Source organism: Scyliorhinus torazame, chromosome 1 (genome assembly GCF_047496885.1).
Source record: "Scyliorhinus torazame isolate Kashiwa2021f chromosome 1, sScyTor2.1, whole genome shotgun sequence".
NCBI classification, from domain to species: domain Eukaryota; kingdom Metazoa; phylum Chordata; class Chondrichthyes; order Carcharhiniformes; family Scyliorhinidae; genus Scyliorhinus; species Scyliorhinus torazame.
Window position 1 is genome coordinate 297,073,412 of NC_092707.1, and position 24,368 is coordinate 297,097,779.

Consider the following 24,368-nt stretch of genomic DNA (forward strand, 5'->3'; position numbering starts at 1 on the left):
TCAGTGGGGACATTAACAGAGAGAGAGGAGCAGTGGGGCCATTAACAGTGAGAGTGGAGCAGTGGGGACATTAACAGTGAGAGAGGAGCAGTGGGGACATTAACAGTGAGAGTGAAGCAGTGAGGACATTAACAGTGAGAGAGGATCAGTGGGGACATTAACAGAGAGAGAGGAGCAGTGGGGACATTAACAGAGAGAGAGGAGCAGTGGGGCCATTAACAGTGAGAGTGGAGCAGTGGGGCCATTAACAGAGAGAGAGGAGCAGTGGGGCTATTAACAGGGAGAGAGGATCGGTGGGGACATTATCAGAGAGAGAGGATCAGTGGGGACATTAACAGAGAGAGAGGAGCAGTGGGGACATTAACAGAGAGAGAGGAGCAGTGGGGCTATTAACAGAGAGAGAGGAGCAGTGGGGCCATTAACAGTGAGAGAGGAGCAGTGGGGACATTAACAGAGAGAGAGGAGCAGTGGGGCCATTAACAGTGAGAGAGGAGCAGTGGGGCCATTAACAGTGAGAGAGGAGCAGTGGGGACATTAACAGTGAGAGAGGAGCAGTGGGGACATTAACAGAGAGAGAGGAGCAGTGGGGCTATTAACAGAGAGAGAGGAGCAGTGGGGACATTAACAGAGAGAGAGGAGCAGTGGGGACATTAACAGAGAGAGAGGAGCAGTGGGGACATTAACAGTGAGAGAGGAGCAGTGGGGACATTAACAGTGAGAGAGGAGCAGTGGGGACATTAACAGTGAGAGAGGAGCAGTGGGGACATTAACAATGAGAGAGGAGCAGTGAGGACATTAACAGTGAGAGAGGATCAGTGGGGACATTAACAGAGAGAGAGGAGCAGTGGGGACATTAACAGAGAGAGAGGAGCAGTGGGGACATTAACAGAGAGAGAGGAGCAGTGGGGCTATTAACAGAGAGAGAGGATCAGTGGGGACATTAACAGTGAGAGAGGAGCAGTGGGGACATTAACAGTGACAGAGGAGCAGTGGGGACATTAACAGTGAGAGAGGAGCAGTGGGGACATTAACAGAGAGAGAGGAGCAGTGGGGACATTAACAGAGAGAGAGGATCAGTGGGGACATTAACAGAGAGAGAGGATCAGTGGGGACATTAACAGAGAGAGAGGAGCAGTGGGGACATTAACAATGAGAGAGGAGCAGTGGGGACATTAACAGTGAGAGTGAAGCAGTGAGGACATTAACAGTGAGAGAGGATCAGTGGGGACAGTAACAGTGAGAGTGGAGCAGTGGGGACATTAACAGAGAGAGAGGAGCAGTGGGGCCATTAACAGAGAGAGAGGAGCAGTGGGGCCATTAACAGAGAGAGAGGAGCAGTGGGGCTATTAACAGTGAGAGAGGAGCAGTGGGGACATTAACAGTGAGAGAGGAGCAGTGGGGACATTAACAGTGAGAGAGGAGCAGTGAGGACATTAACAGTGAGAGAGGAGCAGTGGGGACATTAACAGTGAGAGAGGAGCAGTGGGGATATTAACAATGAGAGAGGAGCAGTGGGGACATTAACAGTGAGAGAGGAGCAGTGGGGACATTAACAGTGAGAGAGGAGCAGTGGGGACATTAACAGTGAGAGAGGAGCAGTGGGGACATTAACAGTGAGAGAGGAGCAGTGGGGACATTAACAGAGAGAGAGAGGAGCAGTGGGGACATTAACAGTGAGAGAGGAGCAGTGGGGACATTAACAGTGAGAGAGGAGCAGTGGGGACATTAACAGTGAGAGAGGAGCAGTGGGGACATTAACAGAGAGAGAGAGGAGCAGTGGGGACATTAACAGTGAGAGAGGAGCAGTGGGGACATTAACAGTGAGAGAGGAGCAGTGGGGACATTAACAGTGAGAGAGGAGCAGTGGGGACATTAACAGAGAGAGAGGAGCAGTGGGGACATTAACAGAGAGAGAGGAGCAGTGGGGACATTAACAGAGAGAGAGGAGCAGTGGGGACATTAACAGTGAGAGAGGAGCAGTGGGGACATTAACAGAGAGAGAGGAGCAGTGGGGCCATTAACAGAGAGAGAGGAGCAGTGGGGCTATTAACAGAGAGAGAGGAGCAGTGGGGACATTAACAGAGAGAGAGGAGCAGTGGGGACATTAACAGAGAGAGAGGATCAGTGGGGACATTAACAGAGAGAGAGGAGCAGTGGGGACATTAACAGTGAGAGAGGAGCAGTGGGGACATTAACAGAGAGAGAGGAGCAGTGGGGACATTAACAATGAGAGAGGAGCAGTGGGGCCATTAACAGAGAGAGAGGAGCAGTGGGGACATTAACATAGAGAGAGGAGCACTGGGGCCATTAACAGAGAGAGAGGATCAGTGGGGACATTAACAGAGAGAGAGGAGCAGTGGGGACATTAACAGTGAGAGAGGATCGGTGGGGACATTAACAGTGAGAGAGGAGCAGTGGGGCCATTAACAGTGAGAGAGGAGCAGTGGGGACATTAACAGTGAGAGAGGAGCAGTGGGGACATTAACAGTGAGAGAGGAGCAGTGGGGACATTAACAGAGAGAGAGGAGCAGTGGGGCCATTAACAGAGAGAGAGGAGCAGTGGGGCCATTAACAGTGAGAGAGGAGCAGTGGGGACATTAACAGAGAGAGAGGAGCAGTGGGGACATTAACAGAGAGAGAGGAGCAGTGGGGACATTAACAATGAGAGAGGAGCAGTGGGGCCATTAACAGAGAGAGAGGAGCAGTGGGGACATTAACAGAGAGAGAGGAGCAGTGGGGACATTAACAGAGAGAGAGGAGCAGTGGGGCCATTAACAGTGAGAGTGGAGCAGTGGGGCCATTAACAGAGAGAGAGGAGCAGTGGGGCTATTAACAGAGAGAGAGGATCGGTGGGGACATTATCAGAGAGAGAGGATCAGTGGGGACATTAACAGAGAGAGAGGAGCAGTGGGGACATTAACAGAGAGAGAGGAGCAGTGGGGACATTAACAGAGAGAGAGGAGCAGTGGGGACATTAACAGAGAGAGAGGAGCAGTGGGGCTATTAACAGAGAGAGAGGAGCAGTGGGGACATTAACAGTGAGAGTGGAGCAGTGGGGACATTAACAGAGAGAGAGGAGCAGTGGGGACATTAACAGAGAGAGAGGAGCAGTGGGGCCATTAACAGTGAGAGTGGAGCAGTGGGGACATTAACAGAGAGAGAGGAGCAGTGGGGACATTAACAGTGAGAGTGAAGCAGTGAGGACATTAACAGTGAGAGAGGATCAGTGGGGACATTAACAGAGAGAGAGGAGCAGTGGGGACATTAACAGAGAGAGAGGAGCAGTGGGGCTATTAACAGAGAGAGAGGAGCAGTGGGGACATTAACAGAGAGAGAGGAGCAGTGGGGACATTAACAATGAGAGAGGAGCAGTGGGGCCATTAACAGAGAGAGAGGAGCAGTGGGGACATTAACAGAGAGAGAGGAGCAGTGGGGACATTAACAGAGAGAGAGGAGCAGTGGGGACATTAACAGAGAGAGAGGAGCAGTGGGGACATTAACGGAGAGAGAGGAGCAGTGGGGACATTAACAGAGAGAGAGGAGCAGTGGGGACATTAACGGTGAGAGAGGAGCAGTGGGGACATTAACAGTGAGAGAGGAGCAGTGGGGACATTAACAGTGAGAGTGAAGCAGTGAGGACATTAACAGTGAGAGAGGATCGGTGGGGACATTAACAGAGAGAGAGGAGCAGTGGGGACATTAACAGTGAGAGTGAAGCAGTGAGGACATTAACAGTGAGAGAGGATCGGTGGGGACATTAACAGTGACAGAGGAGCAGTGGGGACATTAACAGAGAGAGAGGAGCAGTGGGGACATTAACAGTGAGAGAGGATCAGTGGGGACATTAACAGTGAGAGAGGAGCAGTGAGGACATTAACAGAGAGAGAGTATCAGTGGGGACATTAACAGTGAGAGAGGAGCAGTGAGGACATTAACAGAGAGAGAGGAGCAGTGGGGACATTAACAGTGAGAGAGGAGCAGTGGGACATTAACAGAGAGAGAGGAGCAGTGGGGACATTAACAGTGAGAGAGGAGCAGTGGGGACATTAACAGAGAGAGAGTATCAGTGGGGACATTAACAGTGAGAGAGGAGCAGTGAGGACATTAACAGAGAGAGATGAGCAGTGGGGACATTAACAGAGAGAGAGGAGCAGTGGGGACATTAACAGTGAGAGAGGAGCAGTGGGGACATTAACAGAGAGAGAGGAGCAGTGGGACATTAACAGTGAGAGAGGAGCAGTGGGGACATTAACAGTGAGAGAGGAGCAGTGAGGACATTAACAGAGAGAGAGGAGCAGTGGGGACATTAACAGTGAGAGAGGAGCAGTGGGGACATTAACAGTGAGAGAGGAGCAGTGGGGACATTAACAGTGAGAGAGGATCAGTGGGGACATTAACAGTGAGAGAGGAGCAGTGAGGACATTAACAGAGAGAGAGTATCAGTGGGGACATTAACAGAGAGAGAGGAGCAGTGAGGACATTAACAGTGAGAGAGGAGCAGTGAGGACATTAACAGAGAGAGAGTATCAGTGGGGACATTAACAGTGAGAGAGGAGCAGTGAGGACATTAACAGAGAGAGAGTATCAGTGGGGACATTAACAGAGAGAGAGGAGCAGTGGGGACATTAACAGTGAGAGAGGAGCAGTGGGGACATTAACAGTGAGAGAGGAGCAGTGAGGACATTAACAGAGAGAGAGTATCAGTGGGGACATTAACAGAGAGAGAGGAGCAGTGGGGACATTAACAGTGAGAGAGGAGCAGTGGGGACATTAACAGTGAGAGAGGAGCAGTGGGGACATTAACAGAGAGAGAGGAGCAGTGGGACATTAACAGTGAGAGAGGAGCAGTGGGGACATTAACAGTGAGAGAGGAGCAGTGGGGACATTAACAGAGAGAGAGGAGCAGTGGGGACATTAACAGTGAGAGAGGAGCAGTGGGGACATTAACAGTGAGAGAGGGGCAGTGGGGACATTAACAGAGAGAGAGGAGCAGTGGGGACATTAACAGTGAGAGAGGAGCAGTGGGGACATTAACAGTGAGAGAGGAGCAGTGGGGACATTAACAGAGAGAGAGGAGCAGTGGGGACATTAACAGAGAGAGAGGAGCAGTGGGGGCATTAACAGTGAGAGAGGAGCAGTGGGGACATTAACAGTGAGAGTGAAGCAGTGGGGAAATTAACAGTGACAGAGGAGCAGTGGGGACACTAACAGTGACAGAGGAGCAGTGGGGACATTAACAGTGAGAGTGAAGCAGTGGGGACATTAACAGTGAGAGAGGAGCAGTGGGGACATTAACAGAGAGAGAGGAGCAGTGGGGCTATTAACAGTGAGAGAGGAGCAGTGGGGGCATTAACAGTGAGAGTGAAGCAGTGGGGAAATTAACAGTGACAGAGGAGCAGTGGGGACACTAACAGTGACAGAGGAGCAGTGGGGACATTAACAGTGAGAGTGAAGCAGTGGGGACATTAACAGTGAGAGAGGAGCAGTGGGGACATTAACAGAGAGAGAGGAGCAGTGGGGACATTAACAGTGAGAGAGGAGCAGTGGGGACATTAACAGTGAGAGAGGAGCAGTGGGGACATTAACAGTGAGAGTGAAGCAGTGGGGAAATTAACAGTGACAGAGGAGCAGTGGGGACACTAACAGTGACAGAGGAGCAGTGGGGACATTAACAGTGAGAGTGGAGCAGTGAGGACATTAACAGTGAGAGAGGAGCAGTGGGGACATTAACAGTGAGAGAGGAGCAGTGGGGACATTAACAGTGAGAGTGAAGCAGTGGGGAAATTAACAGTGACAGAGGAGCAGTGGGGACACTAACAGTGACAGAGGAGCAGTGGGGACATTAACAGACAGGAGCAGTGGGGACATTAACAGTGAGAGTGGAGCAGTGAGGACATTAACAGACAGGAGCAGTGGGGACATTAACAGTGAGAGAGGAGCAGTGGGGACATTAACAGTGAGAGTGAAGCAGTGGGGAAATTAACAGTGACAGAGGAGCAGTGGGGACATTAACAGACAGGAGCAGTGGGGACATTAACAGTGAGAGTGGAGCAGTGAGGACATTAACAGACAGGAGCAGTGGGGACATTAACAGTGAGAGAGGAGCAGTGGGGACATTGACAGTGAGAGAGGAGCAGTGGGGCTATTAACAGAGAGAGTGGAGCAGTCATGCCAGTAGCCAACGACTGCGGAACGGACCACCGTCTAATCTGCTCTGTGATCAATGTCTATGTAGCCCCAAAGCAGCAATGGCAGAAACAATGCTGCAGGAAGATCAAAACGGAGGAAAGCAGTCAGCGTCTTACTGCCAACCTGACAACTTCCAATGACCCAGAGACGCAGAGTGTCCACAGTGACTGGTCTGCCCTCTAGGCTTCCATAATCAGCACTTAAGAGATGCTCGGTCACTTACCAGGAAAAACCGAGTCTGGTTTGTTGAGAGTGACCAGGAGTGGATGGGTCGCAATACAAGGTTTTTGTGAACTTGACACAACAACCCAGCTTGAGAGTAAGGAAACAACGCGACAGCTAAAGGCTGAGATCCAGCAAAAACCCACCACCTAAAGAACCCTCGGTGGATGGACAAAGTGCAGGAAATCCAGCCGTTAGCCGACAACCAAGATGCACGAGGTTTCTTTAACGCAGTCAAGATCACCGATGCACCAAACATCCAGGGTTCCACCCCACTGTTCACCATTAACAAAGAGGTGCTCATCAAGAACAGAGGGGCAGTCGGCGCCTGCTGGAAAGAACATTTTGAAGATCTTAACACAGAATCTGTCTTCAAAGCGAACGTCCTCGACTCCATCCCGCAGCACGTTACCCACCACCATCTCAGCACAACTCCATACCAACACGAAGCAGAAAAGGCCATCCAATAGCTAATGAATGACAAGGTTCCAGGAGCAGATGGAATTCCCGTTGAAGCACTAAAACATGGCGGAGAAGTACTATTGGCGTGAATACATGATCTCATTTCCCATCTCTGGGAGAACATACCAGGTGATCTCAGAGACACCATGATCGTAACCACCTTCAAGAAAGGTGATATGTCCAACTGCAGTGACTACAGAGGAATTTCCCTGCTGTCAGTCACAGTGGAGGTCATCACAAAGGTCCCCCTAATCTCCTTCTGCCTGTGGCTGAAGAGCTCCTCCCAGAGTCCCAAAGTGGATTCCGCCCATGATATTCAACGAGCGGCAACTACCAGAGAAATGCAGGGAACAGCACCAACCCTAGTACATGGCCTTCTCTGACCTCACAAAGGCCTTCGACATTGTCAACCGTGAGAGATTATGGAGGGTCCTCCTCCATTTTGACTGCCCCCAAGGGTCTGTCACCATCCTCCACCTTCTCCACAATGACATACAAGCTGTGATCCTCACGAATGGATCTACCACAGACCCGATTCACGTTCGGACTGGGGCCAAACAAGGGTGTGTCATCGCATCAATGTTCTCCTCGATCTTCCTTGCTGCAATGCTCCATCTCACCCTCAGCAAGCTCCCCGCTGCAGTGGAGCTAAACTACAGAAAAACAGAAATCTGTTGAATCTCCGCCACCTGCAGGTCAGATCCAAGGTCGTCCATCCTCTGTCATTGAATTATGCAGACGATGCTTGCGTCTGCGCACAGAGGCTGAGATCTAAGCCATTGTCAACACCATCACCAAGATGTAGAAGATCATGGGCCTTACACTAAACATCCATAAAACAAAGTCCTCTGCCACTTGCCATGCCACACATACTGCCCCCTGGTTATCAAAATCCACGACGAGGTCTTGGACAACGTGGACCACTTTTCATAGCTTGCGAGTCTACCTTCAACAAGGGCAGACATCGACGACGAGGTTCAACACCACCTTCAGTGTGCCAGTGCAGCCTTCCGTCACCTGAGGAAGAGAGTGATTGAAGACTAGGACCTAGTCCCAAGCTCATGGTCTACAGAGCAGTAGTAATACCCGGTCCCCTATGTGGCTCAAAGACGTGGACTATGTACATCAGGCACTTCAAAATCCTGTAGAAGTACCAGCAGTGCTGCCTCCGCAATATCCTCCAAATTCACTGGCAAGATAGGCACACAAATGTCAGGGTTCATGCTTGGGCCAACTTCCCATCTCCAAAGCATCGCCTATGCTCGATCAGTTCCGCTGGGCTGGCCACACTGTCCCCATGCCTGACCCAAGACTCCCGAAACAAGTGCTGGACTCGGAGCTTCAACACAACAAGCGAGCCCCAGGAAGCAAGAGTAAACGCTTCAAGGACACCCTCAAAACCTCTTTGAAAAAGTGCAACATTCCTCCTGAGAGCAAGACCCCATGGAAAACCTCTGGGAAAGTGCAAGTCGAACGACCGCAAAACGCACGTGTAAAGATTTCCCAGTGGAAATATTTGTACGGTTAAACTGATCTGAATCTTGCTGAATCTCACAGCTTGTGATGTTAAAACTATATTGCAGTCTTCAGATTGATATTATTTGTACTGTATCTTGCTGGAAATGTGAGCTGACAACAGCGTGGTAAAGGCAAGAGGGCATCTTCGTGAACAGTAGGACCAATAGTGTGTCTCCTTAACCAATGAGATTTAAGGATAAAGAAAAAAGACAGAAGGATGTCTAAGAAATTGGATAAATTAAACTCTCTCTGCTCCCCGTTCCATCTCACCCTCCTCGTCCCTCACCCCACCTATCTCCCTCGCCGCCCCTCTCTTCCTCAATTGTTGGGCCAGTAACCGGCTCGCCTTCTCTCCGTACTCATACTGTACTCCCTGTGCCTTCCTCCATTGTGCCTCTGCCCTGCCCGTGGTCAGCAAGTCAAATTCCGTATGCAACCTTCGTCTTTCCCTGTACAGTCCCTCATCCGGAGCCTCTGGCCACTGCCTATCCACCCTCAAAATTTCTCTCAACAATCTCTCCCTTTCTTTACTCTTTTGTTTCCCCTTATGGGCCTTTATGGAAATCGGTTCCCCTCTGACCACCGCCTTCAGTGCTTCCCAGACCACTCCCACCTGAACCTCTCCATCATCGTTAATCTCCAGGTACCTTTCGAAACATCCCCTCACCCTTACACACACACACCCTCATCCGCCAACAGTCCCATATCTAATCTCCAGAGTGGGTGCCGTTCCTTTTCCTCTCCTACTACCAGATCTACCCAATGTGGGGCATGGTCCGAGATGGCTATGGCCGAATACTCCGTCCCTGTCACCTTCGGGATCAGTGCCCTTCCCAGGACAAAGAAGTCTATCCGAGAATACACTTTGTGGACATGGGAGAAGAAGGAAAATTCCCTACTCCTGGGCCTAGTGAATCTCCAGGAGTCTACTCCTCCCATCTGCTCCATGAAGTCTGGCCTCCTCCCGGTCCTAGACCTGGACCGGTCCAGCCCTGGATCCTGCACCGTGTTGAAATCTCCCCCCATTACCAACTTTCCCGCCTCCAGGTCCGGGATACGCCCCAGCATACGCTTCATGAAGTTTGCATCATCCCAGTTCGGGGCATATACGTTCACCAGAACCACCGCTTCCCCTTGTAATCTGCCACTCACCATCACGTATCTACCCCCACTGTCCGCTACTATGGTCCTCGCCTCAAACACTACCCGTTTCCCCACTAATATAGCCACCCCTCTATTTTTCGCATCCAAGCCCAAATGAAATACCTGTCCCACCCATCCTTTACGTAATCTGACCTGATCCGCCAGTTTCAGATGCGTCTCCTGTAGCATGACCACATCTGCCTTTAATTTCTTTAGGTGCGCGAGTACCCTTGCCCTCTTAAATCGGCCCATTCAGCCCTCTCACATTCCACGTGATCAACCGGGTCGGGGGGCTCTTTACCCCCCCCTCCCCCATGTCGACTAGCCATCCCCTTTTTTAGACCAGCTCCTCACCCGGTTCCCACGCTCCCGTTTGTCCCCCCGACGGTGTCCTCCCATCCCGACCACCCCGCCCCATAACAGCTCCCCCTTTCCCTTAGCAGCTGCAACCCAGTTAACCCACCCCCCACCCCCCTCCGCTAGATCTCTTTCTAGCGTAATAGCTCCCCCCATGTTACTCCCAGAAGTCAGCAAACTCTGGCTGACCTCGGCTTCCCCTGTTTATCCTTGGCCCCCCCATTGTGTAAGGCCCCCTCCTTCCTGCGCTCCCTTTCCCGCCGCAATTACCATAGCGCGGGAACAAAGCCCGCGTTTCCCACTCAGCCCCGCCCCTAATGGCGCAGCACCCTCTCTCCTTCCCCACCGACACCCACAGTTCACCATACCCCCCCCCCAACGAGGGGAATAGAGAAAATTTCCCCCCCCTTCCCCGCCCCATACAATCCCCCCACTACTTTATTACAGAAAACTCTTTCTCTCTCCAGTCTAGTCCAATTTTCTCCTCTACAATAAATGTCCACGCCTCTTCTGCCGTCTCGAAGTAGTGATGTTTCCCTTGGTGTGTAACCCACAGTCTCGCTGGCTGCAGCATTCCAAATTTAGCTTTCTTTCTATGTAGCACCGCCTTGGCCCGATTGAAACTCGCCCTCCTTCTCGCCACCTCCGCACTCCAATCCTGGTACACGTGGCTCACCGCATTCTCCCACCTGCAGCTGTGTGTCTTTTTCGCCCATCTCAGGACCATCTCCCTGTCCTTATAGCGGTGAAACCTCACCACTATGGCTCGAGGTATTTCTCCTGCCTTTGGTCTTCGCGCAAGGACTCGATATGCTCCCTCCACTTCCAAGGGGCCCGTCGGGGCCTCCGGTCCCATTAACGAGTGAAGCAATGTGCTCACATATGCCCCGACGTCCGCCCCCTCTGCACCTTCGGAAAGACCCAAAACTCTTAAGTTCTTCCTCCTCGAGTTATTCCCCAGGGCTTCCAGCCTCTCTACACACCTTTTATGCTGTGCCTCGTGCGTCTCTGTCTTCACCACCAGGCCCTGTATTTCAACCTCATTCTCAGCAGCCTTTGCCTTCACAGCACGGAGCTCCAACTCCTGGGTCTTCTGTGCCTCCTTTAGCCCTTCAATCGCGTGTAGCATCGGGGCCAACACCTCCTTCTTCAGCTCCTCCACACAGCGCCGCAGGAACTCTTGCTGTTTCGGGCCCCACACCGAACGGCCTCCTTCCGCCGCCATCTTGCTTCGTGCTTCCCTTCCTTGCCGCTGCTCCTGAGGATCCTCTGCAATCCAGCCACTACTCTCTTCTTTCTCCATATATATCCGGGGGGATTCCCTTCTATTTCACCGCACAATGGTTTTAGCCGTCAAAAATTGCCGTTGGGGATCCTAATAAGAGCCCAAAAGTCCGTTCCAACGGGAGGTGCCGAAACGTGTGACTCAGCTGGTCATCGCCGCACCCGGCGTCTGGATAAATTAAACTCAAGATACCGAAAGAGAAATAGAGTGAACAAAAGATTGGATTTAATATATAATATTTGAATTGTTGCCTTTCTGGGCGGTTGGGGTGAAGTGGCATAGCATTAACAATTACCATATTACTAATAAGGTACTATGGCAAGTCTATGGCAAGAAGGCCTCCTTCTGCACTGTAAATTCTGTGATTGTGATTAAAGGGAAATTAATGCACAAATCCAACAAAATCATTAAAACAATGGAGATGCTAAGGCTAGATGCCGCTTTTCCAATGGAAATAGTGGATCAGTGCAAATTAACAAAAAGGCCCTGGAGATTCACAAATAAAAACAGAGTGCTAGAAATATTCTTGCAGCTTCTGTGGAGTGAGAAATAGAGTTAATATTTCACGTCAAATATGACTTCTTCAGAACTGAAGATAGAAATGTGATGGGTTTTATGCCATTTGAAGGGGGGGGGGAGAAGAGAAGAAAAGGGAAGCTTTGCAATAGAGTAGAGGGAGGGAGAGATTAAATGACAAGAATTACCTGAAAGAAAAGGCAACGGGAGTGGCAACGGTTGGAGTAAAGAAACAAAGCATTTGTCCAGAGCGAGTGTGAATGGCACAATGAGCCGTTTTGACCAAGTCATAATATGTAAAACCAATATTCAGATCGGCACAAACCAAAGAACCGAATCAAAAAGAGGACAGAATTCATGGTCTACAATTTTTAAACTCAGTGTTGAGCCCAGAGAACTGTAAAGTGCCTAAACAGAAGATGAAGTGCTGTTCCAGAAGCCTTTGGACTGAGCTCAGAAACATTGCAGAAACAGGAGAACAGGATGGTGAATTAAAATCGTAAGCAACTGTTTTCTTGGGGCCGTAACTTGGGGTCATCCTTGTGTGGATGTGGTGGAGGTGTTCTGCAAAGCGGTCATCGATCTCCATTGTGAAAGAAATACAAGTAAATCGCTGCTTCAGCTGTAAGGAATATTTGAGGAGGTGAAAAAGCAGGCGTTAGGCCTCCCTCGTCTGCATGGAAAGATGCCACGGGAAGGGAGCAAGGTGTTGGGATTGATGGGAGAGTGGATCAGGGTATCGTGGAGGGAAAGGTCCTTTCAGGATGCTGACCGGGGGAGTTGGGGGGGGGAGGGGGGAGGGAAGAGAGGAGGAGACGGAGATGTGTTCGATGATGGCATCGTGCTGGAGCTGAAGGTTGAAATGGCAGAAGGTTTTGAATGCGAAGACTGGTGGGGTGGAATGCGAGGACAAGGAGAATCGTATCGTAATTCTCGTAAGGTGTCAGAGAGGTGCGAGAAATGGGTCAGACATGGATGAGGGCTCTGTCAACCACACTGGGGGAAGATCCTTGGACGTGGAGAAAGAAAGATATATCAGAAGAGTTATTGTGGAAGGTTATATCATCAATACAGATGTGACAGAGAAGGAAAAACTGGGCGGTTGGAATGGGGCCCTTACAGGAGGCAGGCAGGGTGTGGGAGGTGTATTTGAGGTAGCTGTGGGAGGTAGTGGGCTTATATGATTTTTCGGAGACAGCCTAGACCTGGAACAGGAGACAGTTGAGGAAGGCAAGTGTCAGAAATGAGCATGTAAAGGTGAGAGAATGACTGAAATTGGAAGCAAATCTGGCTGCTGCCTGTGAAGAATCTGCTAAGTCTTTGAAAAGAAAGGGGACTGGGATTCTGCTTGGAAGGATAGTGTGCTTGAAACGGGGACTTCTTTGTCCATTGGCTGAGAAGAACTTGAAAGGGGGTGAACTGCCTAATAATGCCATGAGATAGACTTTGCTGTATCTGCTATTCCATGTGTAATTTATGGTTTGCATAATTGCTCCATCTCATCCTCCAATGCTGCTAATTTATATTTAGTCAAATCTTGTCTGGTCATTTTTTCATGTGGAGTGGGTGGGGTAATTCGGTAAGTTTGGTTGTTTTGCTTTACAGATCCCCGTGGGGATTCATAACAAATGACAGTAGCAAAGATTTACCATTTACATCAATTATTCACTTTTCAAAATGCATTCATGGTTTCAATTTGACTTCGAAGAACATGCATTTTCAGTTGCATTTAACTTCTTTGAAGGAGACATAAATTAACATAATGGGCGGGATTCTCCCAACGGGAGTCTAAGTGCCGACGCCGGAGTAAAAAAACGGAGTGTTTTACTCTGGCGCCGGCGCCCGTTCCCAGACCCCTATGCTCCCCCCTCCGTGGGGCTAGCAGGGGCGTTGCATGATTTATGGGGCGGGGCCTTGGCGCAGTATCAGAGACCCGGCGCCGCGTAAAAGACACGGCGCCTTGGGTCCCGCGCATGCGCAGTTGGGCCGGCACCAACTAGCGCAAGCTCGGTTGCCGTCCTCCCCCAGGTCGACCCGCACAAACATGGCGGATGGATCCAGGCTCGCCGGTGGAACAAAGGAGGCCCGCCAACAGAGATGCCGGCCCGCCGATCGGTTGGTCCCGATCGCGTACCAGGCCGCTCCGGAGGCCCCCCGGGAACGGAGCTCCCTCGCCCCCCACAGGCCCCCCCCCCCCCCCAAGCCTTCGCGACGAGTACCCGCCTGCAGCGACCAGGTGTGGACGGCACCGGCGGGACTAGGCCGTTTACACGCGGCCGCTCAGCCCACCTGGGCCGGAGAATCGCCGCTCGTGGCGATTCTCCCACCCGGCCGGGGTGTTTGGGGGCGGGGGAGGGGGGCGGAGAATACCGCCCAATATCTCCAGATTGGTAAACTGTTCAGCCCCAACTTTAACAGTTTGGGTAAGTGGAAGACAAGAGACATTGCTACAATAGACACATGCAAGTCTTTGAAGATGTCATTTTGCTGCATAGTTAAAGGGTTATTTAAAAATCAGGAAAAATGTTTTAAAACCCTTCTCAAAAGTGGTCATAAATCCGCATGAAAAGAAACAAAAGGCATATTTTAAGTTACCTGCTACATAGCTGAAAAACTGTTTCAGGCCGCCCTTCTATTTCAGATTTAGTGTGGATTAACTCCCAGATGCAGCTGGTATCTGTGCCTGAAAAGGAAGAAACAAGTAATGAAGACAATTGCAGAAAGAAGTCCTTTGCACTGTAGTTATGTCACTTCCTGCACTCAGGAACTTCTGGATCAGGAGCTGCAAACTTAAACACAAAGAAAAGTTGCAACCGAGAAAAAAAGCCTATGGCTTCATTTTTTTACATTGCTAATGCAACATTTGGTGATTGATGTATTTGTACTCCAAGATTACTTGGTTCCTCTATCTCACCCAAGTAATAAGTTACTTTCCTGTTCGTCCCACTAAATATACCTACCTTCATACCTTTCATTTATTTGTTTAATTTAATTTGCCATTTACCCATTCTGCAAGTTTATTAATGTCCTCCTATAATTTATTTCAATTGTCCTCAGTACTTGTATCCCCAATTTTGTGCAATCTGCAAATTTAGAATTAAAAGGCGCGATTCTCCAAAACATTTCTAAGCAAATTTGTGGTGGGGTTTTCAAGGAGTCGAGTTCCCCACCGCTATTCAATGACACTTAGTCACTTTTTTGGGCCCTGGGGAGTTTCCCACACTTAGAGGATTTTGTTTAAGCCCTGGGAGCTGAACTCAGAGATTGGGCCGCCATTTTGAAAGGGTGCCCCGATCTCTAAGTGAGCTTGTGGGTCCCCCAAACCCACCACCCATGGGCAATTTCATCCCCAACACACATGGACACTACCCCACACCCCCCAAGTGTGGACATCCCGCTATGGGGCCCTTGGGGGCCCCCTCTTCAGGCCTCCACAAGTCCCCTTACAGCAGTCCCTCCCTTCTAGGGCCCCCACCCATCAAACCCAAAACCTTCCGGAGGCCAATACGTACCTGCCCTGCACACCCCCACCCTTCAAACCCCCACTACACCCTTGTTTCATGGGCATAGCCCCCCTTGCCCCCTGATCCTTGGCAGTGTCACCCTGGCACTTGGGCACCCTTGCACTGCCACTCTGGCACTTGGGCAGTGCTCCTGCTGGCTTGGCAGTGCCATTTGGGCACCTTGGCAGGGGAAGGGCCAGGGAGCCATCCTGCACTTACCCTGACCACCCAGGGGTCCCCGGTGGCCCGGGAGAACCCCTGGGTGCCATTCCGCCTGGTCCACGTTTGTGTGGGCCAGCACGGATAGGCGCCCGGCTGCAGCCTTCCTGGGGAGGCCCTGAATTGATGGAGGCTCTGAATTGATGGAGGCTGGTGGATCCCGTGCAGTTAGATCGTAAGTAGGTAATTTGGTCCCGCCCAGTTGAGGCAGAGTTCCGACTCCTATGTCTCATGGGACTCTGGTGAATCCCGTGAGGCATGGAGCCTGTCGGGAGGCTCGCTACAGACCTCTCCCGACATTCTTCAGCCGCGTTGTGCTCTCGCTTGAGCGCAACACGGCCGGAGAAGCGCACCCTGTGTTTCTAATTTCCCCTTGAGGTTCCCCTCTGACCAACCTAACTCGGAAATATGTCACAGGTCCTTCACTGTCGCTGGGTCAAAATCCTGGAACTCCTTCCCTAACAGCACTGTGGGTATACCTACACTTCAGAGACTGCAGCGGTTCAAGGTGGCAGCTCACCACCACCTTCTCAGGGATTACTAGAGATGGACAATAAAAGCTGGCCTAGTCAGCGATACTCACATTCTGTAAACAAATTTTTAAAATAATAATTCCAAAGTCAATCATTAATGTAAACTGTGAACAGCAGTAGTTCCAGCATTGATCCTGTGGAACGCCATTTCCCAACTTCTTCTTTCTGAATAAATATCTTTCACTCCCACTTTCTGCTTCCTGTCTTGAAATCTGCGAGCAATTCATTCTGCTACTTGTCGCCATAATTTATAAAATAGTCAGCCCTTGTTGGAAAAAAATCTAATATGATTCACAGGAAAAAGTAATTGAGCCACGGCTCCTGAAGGGTACAGCTGCTAAAAACTATTTTAGTGCTGTTTTTGCAAAATATAGTTACAGCTCTGTGCTGCACTTTCAAAAGTTAGAATAAATTGCTTGAATATAAGAACTAGGAGCAGGAGTAGGCCATCTGGCCCTTCGAGCCTGCTCCGCCATTCAATGAGATCCTGGCTGATCTTTGTGGACTCAGCTCCACTTTCCGGCCCGAACACCATAACGCTTAATCCCTTTATTCTTCAAAAAACTATCTATCTTTATCTTAAAAACATTTAATGAAGGAGCATCAACTGCTTCACTGGGCAAGGAATTCCATAGATTCACAAACCTGTGGGTGAAGAAGTTCCTCCTAAACTCTGTCCTAAATCTTCTTCCCCTTATTTTGAGGCTATGCCCCCTAGTTCTGCTTTCACACGCCAGTGGAAACAACTTGCCCGCGTCTATCCTATCTATTCCCTTCATAATTTTATATGTTTCTATAAGATACCCCCTCATCCTTCTAAATTCCAACGAGTACAGTCCCAGTCTACTCAACCTCTCCTCGTAATCCAACCCCTTCAGCTCTGGGATTAATCTAGTGAATATCTTCTGCACACCCTCCAGTGCCAGTACGTCCTTTCTCAGGTAAGGAGACCAAAACTGAACACAATACTCCAGGTGTGGCCTCACTAACACCTTATACAATTGCAGCATAACCTCCCTAGTCTTAAATTCCATCCCTCTAGCAATGAAGGACAAAATTCCATTTGCCTTCTAAATCACCTGTTGCACCTGTAAACCAACTTTTTGCGACTCATGCAATCGCACACCCAGGTCTCTCTGCACAGCTGCATATTTCAATATTTTATCATTTAAATAATAATCCCGTTTGCTGTTATTTCTACCAAAATGGATAACCTCACATTTGTCAACATTGTATTCCATCTGCCAGACCCTAGCCCATTCACTTAGCCTATCCAAATCCCTCTGCAGACTTACGGTATCCTCTGCACTTTTTGCTTTACCACTCATCTTAGTGTCGTCTGCAAACTTGGACACAATGCCCTTGGTCCCCAACTCCAAATCATCTATGTAAATTGTGAACAATTGTGGGCCCAACACTGATCCCTGAGGGACACCACTAGCTACTGATTGCCAAATAGAGAAACACCCATTAATCCCCACTCTTTGCTTTCTGTTAATTAACCAATCCTCTCTCCATGCTACTACTTTACCCTTAATGCCATGCATCTTTATCTGATGCAGCAACTTTTTGTGTGGCACCTTGTCAAAGGCTTACTGGAAATCCAGATATACCACATCCATTGGCTTCCCGTTATCTACCGCACTGGTAATGTCCTCAAAAAATTCCACTAAATTAGTTAGGCACGACCTGCCCTTTATGAACCCATGCTGCGTCTGCCCAATGGGACAATTTCCATCCAGATGCCTCGCTATTTCTTCCTTGGTGATAGATTCCAGAATCTTCCCTACTACTGAAGGTAAGCTCACTGGCCTATAATTACCCACTTTCTGCCTACCTCCTTTTTGAAACAGTGGTGTCACATTTGCTAATTTCCAATCCGCCGGGACCACCCCAGAGTCTAGTGAGTTTTGGTAAATTATCACTAGTGCATTTGCAATTTCCCATGCCATCTCTTTTAGCACTCTGGGATGCATTCCATCAGGGCCAGGAAACGTGTCTACCTTTAGCCCCATTAGCTTGCCCATCACTACCTCCGTAGTGATAACAATCATCTCAAGGTCCTCACCTGTCATAGCCTCATTTCTATCAGTCACTGGCATGTTATTTGTGTCTTCCACTGTGAAGACCGACCCAAAAAACCTGTTCAGTTCCTCAGCCATTTCCTCACCTCCCATTATTAAATCTCCCTTTTCATCCTCTAAAGGACCAATATTTACCTTAGCCACTCTTTTTTGTTTTATATATTTGTAGAAACCTTTACTATATGTTTTTATATTCTGAGCAAGTTTACTCTCATAATCTATCTTACTCTTCTTTATAGCTTTTTTAGTAGCTTTCTGTTGCCCCCTAAAAATTTCCCAGGCCTCTAGTCTCCCACTAATCTTTGCCACTTTGTATGCTTTTTCCTTCAATTTGATATTCTCCCTTATTTCCTTCGATATCCACGGTCGATTTTCCCTCTTTCTACCGTTCTTCCCTTTTGTTGGTATAAACCTTTGCTGAGCACTGTGAAAAATTGCTTGGAAGGTTCTCCACTGTTCCTCAACCGTTTCACCATAAAGTCTTTGCTCCCAGTCGACCTTAGCTAGCTCTTCTCTCATCCCATTGTAATCTCCTTTGTTTAAGCACAAACACTAGTGTTTGATTTTACCTTCTCACCCTCCATCTGTATTTTAAATTCCACCATATTGTTATTGCTCCTTCCAAGAGGATCCCTAACTATGAGATCATTAATCAATCCCGACTCATTACACAGGACCAGATCTAGGACCGCTTGTTCCCTCGTAGGTTCCATTACATACTGTTCTAGGAAACTATCGCGGATACATTCTATAAACTCCTCCTCAAGGCTGCCTTGACCGACTTGGTTAAACCAATCGACATGTAGATTAAAATCCCCCATGATAATTGCTGTACCATTTCTACATGCATCAGTTATTTCTTTGTTTATTGCCTGCCCCACCATAATGTTACTATTTGGTGGCCTATAGACTACTCCTATCAGTGACTTTTTTGCCTTACTATTCCTGATTTCCACCCAAATTGATTCAACCTTATCCTCCATAGCACCGATGTCATCCCTTACTGTTGCCCGGATGTCATCCTTAAATAACAGAGCTACACCACCTCCCTAACCATCCACTCTGTCCTTCCGAAAAGTTTGATACCCTCGGATATTTAACTCCCAGTCGTGACCATCCTTTTACCATGTTTCAGTAATGGCCACTAAATCATAGTCATTCATGCAGATTTGCACCATCAACTCATTTACCATATTCTGAATACTACGAGCATTCAGCTAAAGTACACTTATGTTGGCTTTTATACCTCTGTTTTTAATCTTAACACCTCGATCAGTAATCTCTCCTAAGTTATATTTCCTCTTAACCTTTCTCCTAATTTTCCTTGTCGTTGAACCCATATCTTCACGTAACAACCTGCCGCGGCGCTTACCATTTATGTTTTTACTTCCCATTTTATTCCTTTTAGTATTCCTGGTCCTATTCACTGAGCTCCCCTCAGTCACTGTACCTTGTACTGTCGCCCTTTTTGATTTTTGATTGTGTTACATCACATCTGGGTACAAGCGCTTAAAGATAAATTCCTTTTGTTTTCGCAAAAATGCTGACTTTTGCACATATGCATTCCCCAGTAACAAACACAATGCTAATGAAATGGGTTTTCAATGGTAATGCAAAATGGATGATAATGAATCAACAGCTCATTTTACACTGTGCCTGATGCCCTTTTCCTTTGACTTGTACTACCTCGGCAGACTAATTTCATCCCTAATCCTCTCAGCAATCATAGCCAGCACTTTCTTACAGGTACAAAGTAATGATACTGAACTGAACAGCACCATGCAAAGAGTATTCAAAACCTGAATTGCATTGCCATTGTATACTACTGCATCATTTCTCTTCTTACTTGTCATTATCGATTACATTTCCTGTTGTGCTCGTCACCAATATAATCAGGAACAAACAAATCTTGATTGTGAGGGAATACAGCTGGTTTAAATAATTAATATTTATATTTGTGGACATTAGAAATAAGGTATAAGTTTAAGCTTAATTAATGTTGCTGTATCTGTGTGCTAAGAAAGGGCTAAAACTGCAGTTAGCTTCATGTTAAACAAAGACACTTGCAAGGCGAAGGGTTTTTGTTTCACTTTAAACTGTGCCTGTATTGTAACAGGTTTTGTGACATGAAAGGTTTTTTTTTAAAATGAGCCGTTGCTCAGCAACCAGAGGCTTATCCTGGGACAGCAAGAACGTTTGAGTCAGTTGTAAACTGGAACCGGAAAAGGTGGACACAAGGAATTAAACTGCAGAAGGCAGGGGCGAAATTCTCCCCCAACGGCGCGATGTCCGCCGACTGGCGCCAAAAACGGCGCCAATCAGATGGGCATCGCGCCGGCCCAAAGGTGCGGAATGCTCCGCATCTTTGGGGGCCGAGCCCCAAAACTGAGGGGCTAGGCCGGCGCCGGAGGGATTTCCGCCCCGCCAGCTGGCGGAAATGGCGTTTGTTGCCCCGCCAGCTGGCGGAAATGGCGTTTGTTGCCCCGCCAGCTGGCGCGGAAATGCGGCGCATGCGCGGGAGCATCAGTGGCCGCCGACAGTTTCCCGCGCATGCGCAGTGGGGAGAGTTTCTTCCGCCTCCGCCATGGTGGAGGCCGTGGCGGAGGCGGAAGGGAAAGAGTGCCCCCACGGCACAGGCCCGCCCGCAGATCGGTGGGCCCCGATCGCGGGCCAGGCCACCGTGGGGGCACCCCCCGGGGTCAGATCGTCCCGCGCCCCCCCCAGGACCCCGGAGCCCGCCCACGCCGCCTGGTCCCGCCGGTAAATACCAGCTTTGATTTACGCCAGCGGGACAGGCAATTTCTGGGCGGGACTTCGGCCCATCCGGCCGGAGAATTGAGCGGGGGATCCCGCCAACCGGCGTGGCCCGATTCCTGCCCCCGCCCAATCTCCGGTACCGGAGACTTCGGCGGGGGCGGGATTCACGGCGGCCAACGGCCATTCTCCGACCCGGCGGGGTGTCGGAGAATGACGTCCCAGAGGCTGTCAGTTGAGGAAGGACAATTCAGGGATGAATAAAACAAGTCTCAGAAGCTAGCTAACAACCAGAAATCAGGGCATGAGAGTTCCAGGAAATTAAAGGAATAAAGAACAGAATTCTGAACAAGATTATGTTCACTGAAATTAAAGGAGCAGAGAGAGAGGCTCCCAGTTAAAGACAAAAATTGTGTACACGCCAAATTGGGATGATGTGAAGTTCATAAGGAGGATGTTGGGGAAGATTCCGGTCCTGGATTCGCATAAGTTGGTCATGGGGGGGGGGGGACTTCAACACAGTCATTGACCCAAGGCTAGACCGGTCAAGCTCAAGGACAGGCAGGGTGCCAGCAATGGCAAAGGAACCAAAGGGGTTTATGGAGCAGATGGGGAGAGCGGACCCATGGAAATTTGGGCGGCCGAGAGTGAAGGAGTTCTCCTTTTACTCACACGTGCATAAAGTGTACTCCCGGATCGACTTTTTCATCTTGAATCGGGCTTTACTGATGGGGGTAGTGGACACTGAGTATTCAGCGATCACGGTCTCGGATCATGTCCCGCACTAGGTGGACCTACAGGTGAGCAAGGAGGGTGGCCAATGCCCGAATTGGAGATTGGATGTCGGACTGTGAGCGGATGAGGTGGTGTGCGGTCGGGTGAGGAAATGTATCCAGAACTATCTGGAAGTTAATGATACGGGGGAAGTCTCGGCTGCAATGGTCCGGGAGGCGCTGAAGGCGGTGGTCAGAGGGGAGCTGATCTCGATACGGGCCCACAGGGAGAAGGTAGATGGAGCAGAGACAGACCGACTGATAAGGGAAATACTTCAGGTTGACAGGAGATATGCGGAGACCCCAGAGGTAGGGCTTTTAAGGGAACGATGGAGACTACAGGCGGAGTTTGGCTTGTTAACTACAGGGAAGGCGGTGAAGCAGCTGAGGAAGGTGAGGGAGGCGATACATGAATATGGAGAGAAGGCCAGTAGAATGCTTGTGCAGCAGCTCAGAAAGAGAGAGGCAGCCAGGGAGATTGGGAAAGTAAGGGACAGAGAGGGGACCCTGGTCGGAGATTGGGCAGGGGTTAATAGGGCGTTCAAGGAGTTTTAAAGCAGGCTGTATGAGTCGGAACCCCCAGCTGGGCCAGAGGGGATGAGGCAATTCTTAGAGAGGCTGAGGTTCCCGAAGATTGACGAAGAATTGGTAGAAGGGCTGGGGGCCCCGATCGGGTTGGAAGAGATAGCGGAGGGGCTGAAGGCCATGCAGTCGGGAAAAGCCCCGGGACCGGACGGGTACCCAGTGGAGTTTTATAAAAAGTTCTCTTGGATACTGGGGCCACTGCTGATGAGGACATTTAATGAGGCAAGGGAGCGAGGGGGGCTTCCCCCGACGATGTCACAGGCCACAATCTCATTGATCCTGGAACGGGATAAGGACCCGGAGCTATGCGGGTCCTACAGACCGATCTCCTTATTAAATGTGGACGCCAAACTATTGGCCAAAATCTTGTCCTCTAGGATCGAAGACTGTGTTCCGGACGTGATTGGGGAGGACCAGAAGGGATTTGTTAAGGGCAGGGCAGTTGGCGGCCAATGTTAGAAGGCTGCTGAATGTGATCATGATGCCCCCAGAGGGTAGGGACGTAGAGGTAGTGGTCGCAAAGGATGCAGAAATGGCATTTGATCGGATGGAATGGACCTATCTGTGGGTGGTGCTGGGGCAGTTTGGATTTGGACGGGACTTCATTGACTGGGTCAGGCTGTTGTATCAGGCGCCCGTGGCGAGTGTATGGATGAACAGGTTGACATCGGGCTATTTTAGGCTGCACCGGGGGACGAGGCAGGGATGCCCCCTCTCCCCACTGCTGTTTGCGCTGGCCATAGAGCCGCTGGCAATTGCGCCGAGAGCCTCAAGGGGCTGGTTCGGGGAGGGGTGGAACACAGAGTCGCGCTATACGCAGATGACCTGCTCCTATTTGTTTTGGACCCACTAGAAGGGATGGAAGAAATTATGACAATTCTGGGGGAATTTGGCCGGTTTTCAGGTTATAAATTGAACATGGGGAAAAGTGAGATGTTCGCGATCCAGACAAGGGGGCAGGAGAGACGACTGGGGGAGTTGCCATTTAGGGTAGTAAAGGGAAGCTTTCGGTACCTAGGCATCCAGGTGGCACGGGAATGGGAACGGCTACATAAGTTAAATTTGACCCGTCTAGTAGACCAAATGAAGGAAGACTTCCAAAGGTGGGATATGCTCCCGCTATAACAGGCTGGGAGGGTATAGACAGTGAAAATGACGGTCCTCCTGAGATTCCTGTTTGTGTTTCAGTGTCTCCCCATCTTTATTCCATGGACCTTCTTTAAACGGGTTAACAAGGTGATCTCTGGCTTTGTATGGGCGGGTAAGACCCCGCGAGTAAAAAAGGGGATGCTGGAGAGGAGCCAGTGGGAGGGCGACTTGGCGCTGATGAACTTTAGAAATTATTATTTGGCGGCAAATAAAGCCATGATCAGGAAGTGCATGGTGGGGGGGGTCGATGTGGGAGCGAGTGGAGACGGCATCATGTAAGGGCACGAGTTTAGGGGCTTTGGTAACGGTGCCTCTGCCGTTCCCACCGGCACGGTACTCCACCAGCCCTGAGAGTCTGGCGGCAATGGAAGAAACATGTAGGAGCAGAGGGAGCATCGGTCTGCTCTCCAATCTGCAATAACCATCGGTTTGCCCCAGGGAGGTTGGATGGAGGGTTTCGGAGATGGCAAAGGGCAGGGATCGAGAGGATGGGTGATCTGTTAATAGAGGGGAGCTTTCCCAGCCTGAGGGAGTTGGAGGAGAAATTTGAATTGATGGGTGGAAATGAGTTTATGTACCTGCAGGCGTGAGATTTCCTACGCAGGCAGGTCTCAACCTTCCCGCTCTTACCACCAAGGGGGACACAGGACAGGGTAGTTTCCAGAATGTGGGTGGGAGAAGGGAGGGTTTCGGACATTTATAAAGAACTCATGGGGTCAGAGTAAACGTAGACCGAGGAGCTGAAACACAAATGGGAAGAGGAGTTAGGAGGAGAGATAGAGGATGGTCTCTGGGCGGATGCGTTGAGCAGAGTCAACACATCCACAACGTATGCCAGGCTCAGCCTGATACAGTTTAAGGTCGTTCACCGGGCTCACATGACAGTGGTTTAGCTTAGATTAGTGTGTAGGAAAGGTGGGACCTGTGAGGGAGGTAGACGGCCTTTGCACTATGTTTATATTTGTATGTACACTGTTTCATGTTATTGTTCTAAAATCATAAATACTTCAATAAAATGTTTATATTAAAAAAAAGACAAGACTTGCAAGGTTCAGACCTGGTGAAGTCGGCTAGCG

General features: G+C 49.7%; 1 protein-coding gene across 6 annotated transcripts in view; it reads right to left on the bottom strand.

The window, feature by feature from the left end:
* Positions 1 to 24,368, bottom strand: part of LOC140422747 (rho guanine nucleotide exchange factor TIAM2-like) — a 586,909-nt gene that overhangs the window by 31,661 nt on the left and 530,880 nt on the right. For all 6 annotated transcript variants that reach the window (XM_072507702.1, XM_072507695.1, XM_072507699.1 and 3 more), the window contains one exon: positions 14,288 to 14,375. In XM_072507702.1, coding sequence (XP_072363803.1) covers positions 14,288 to 14,375 — 88 coding nt within the window. The remainder of the gene's footprint in view (positions 1 to 14,287; positions 14,376 to 24,368) is intronic.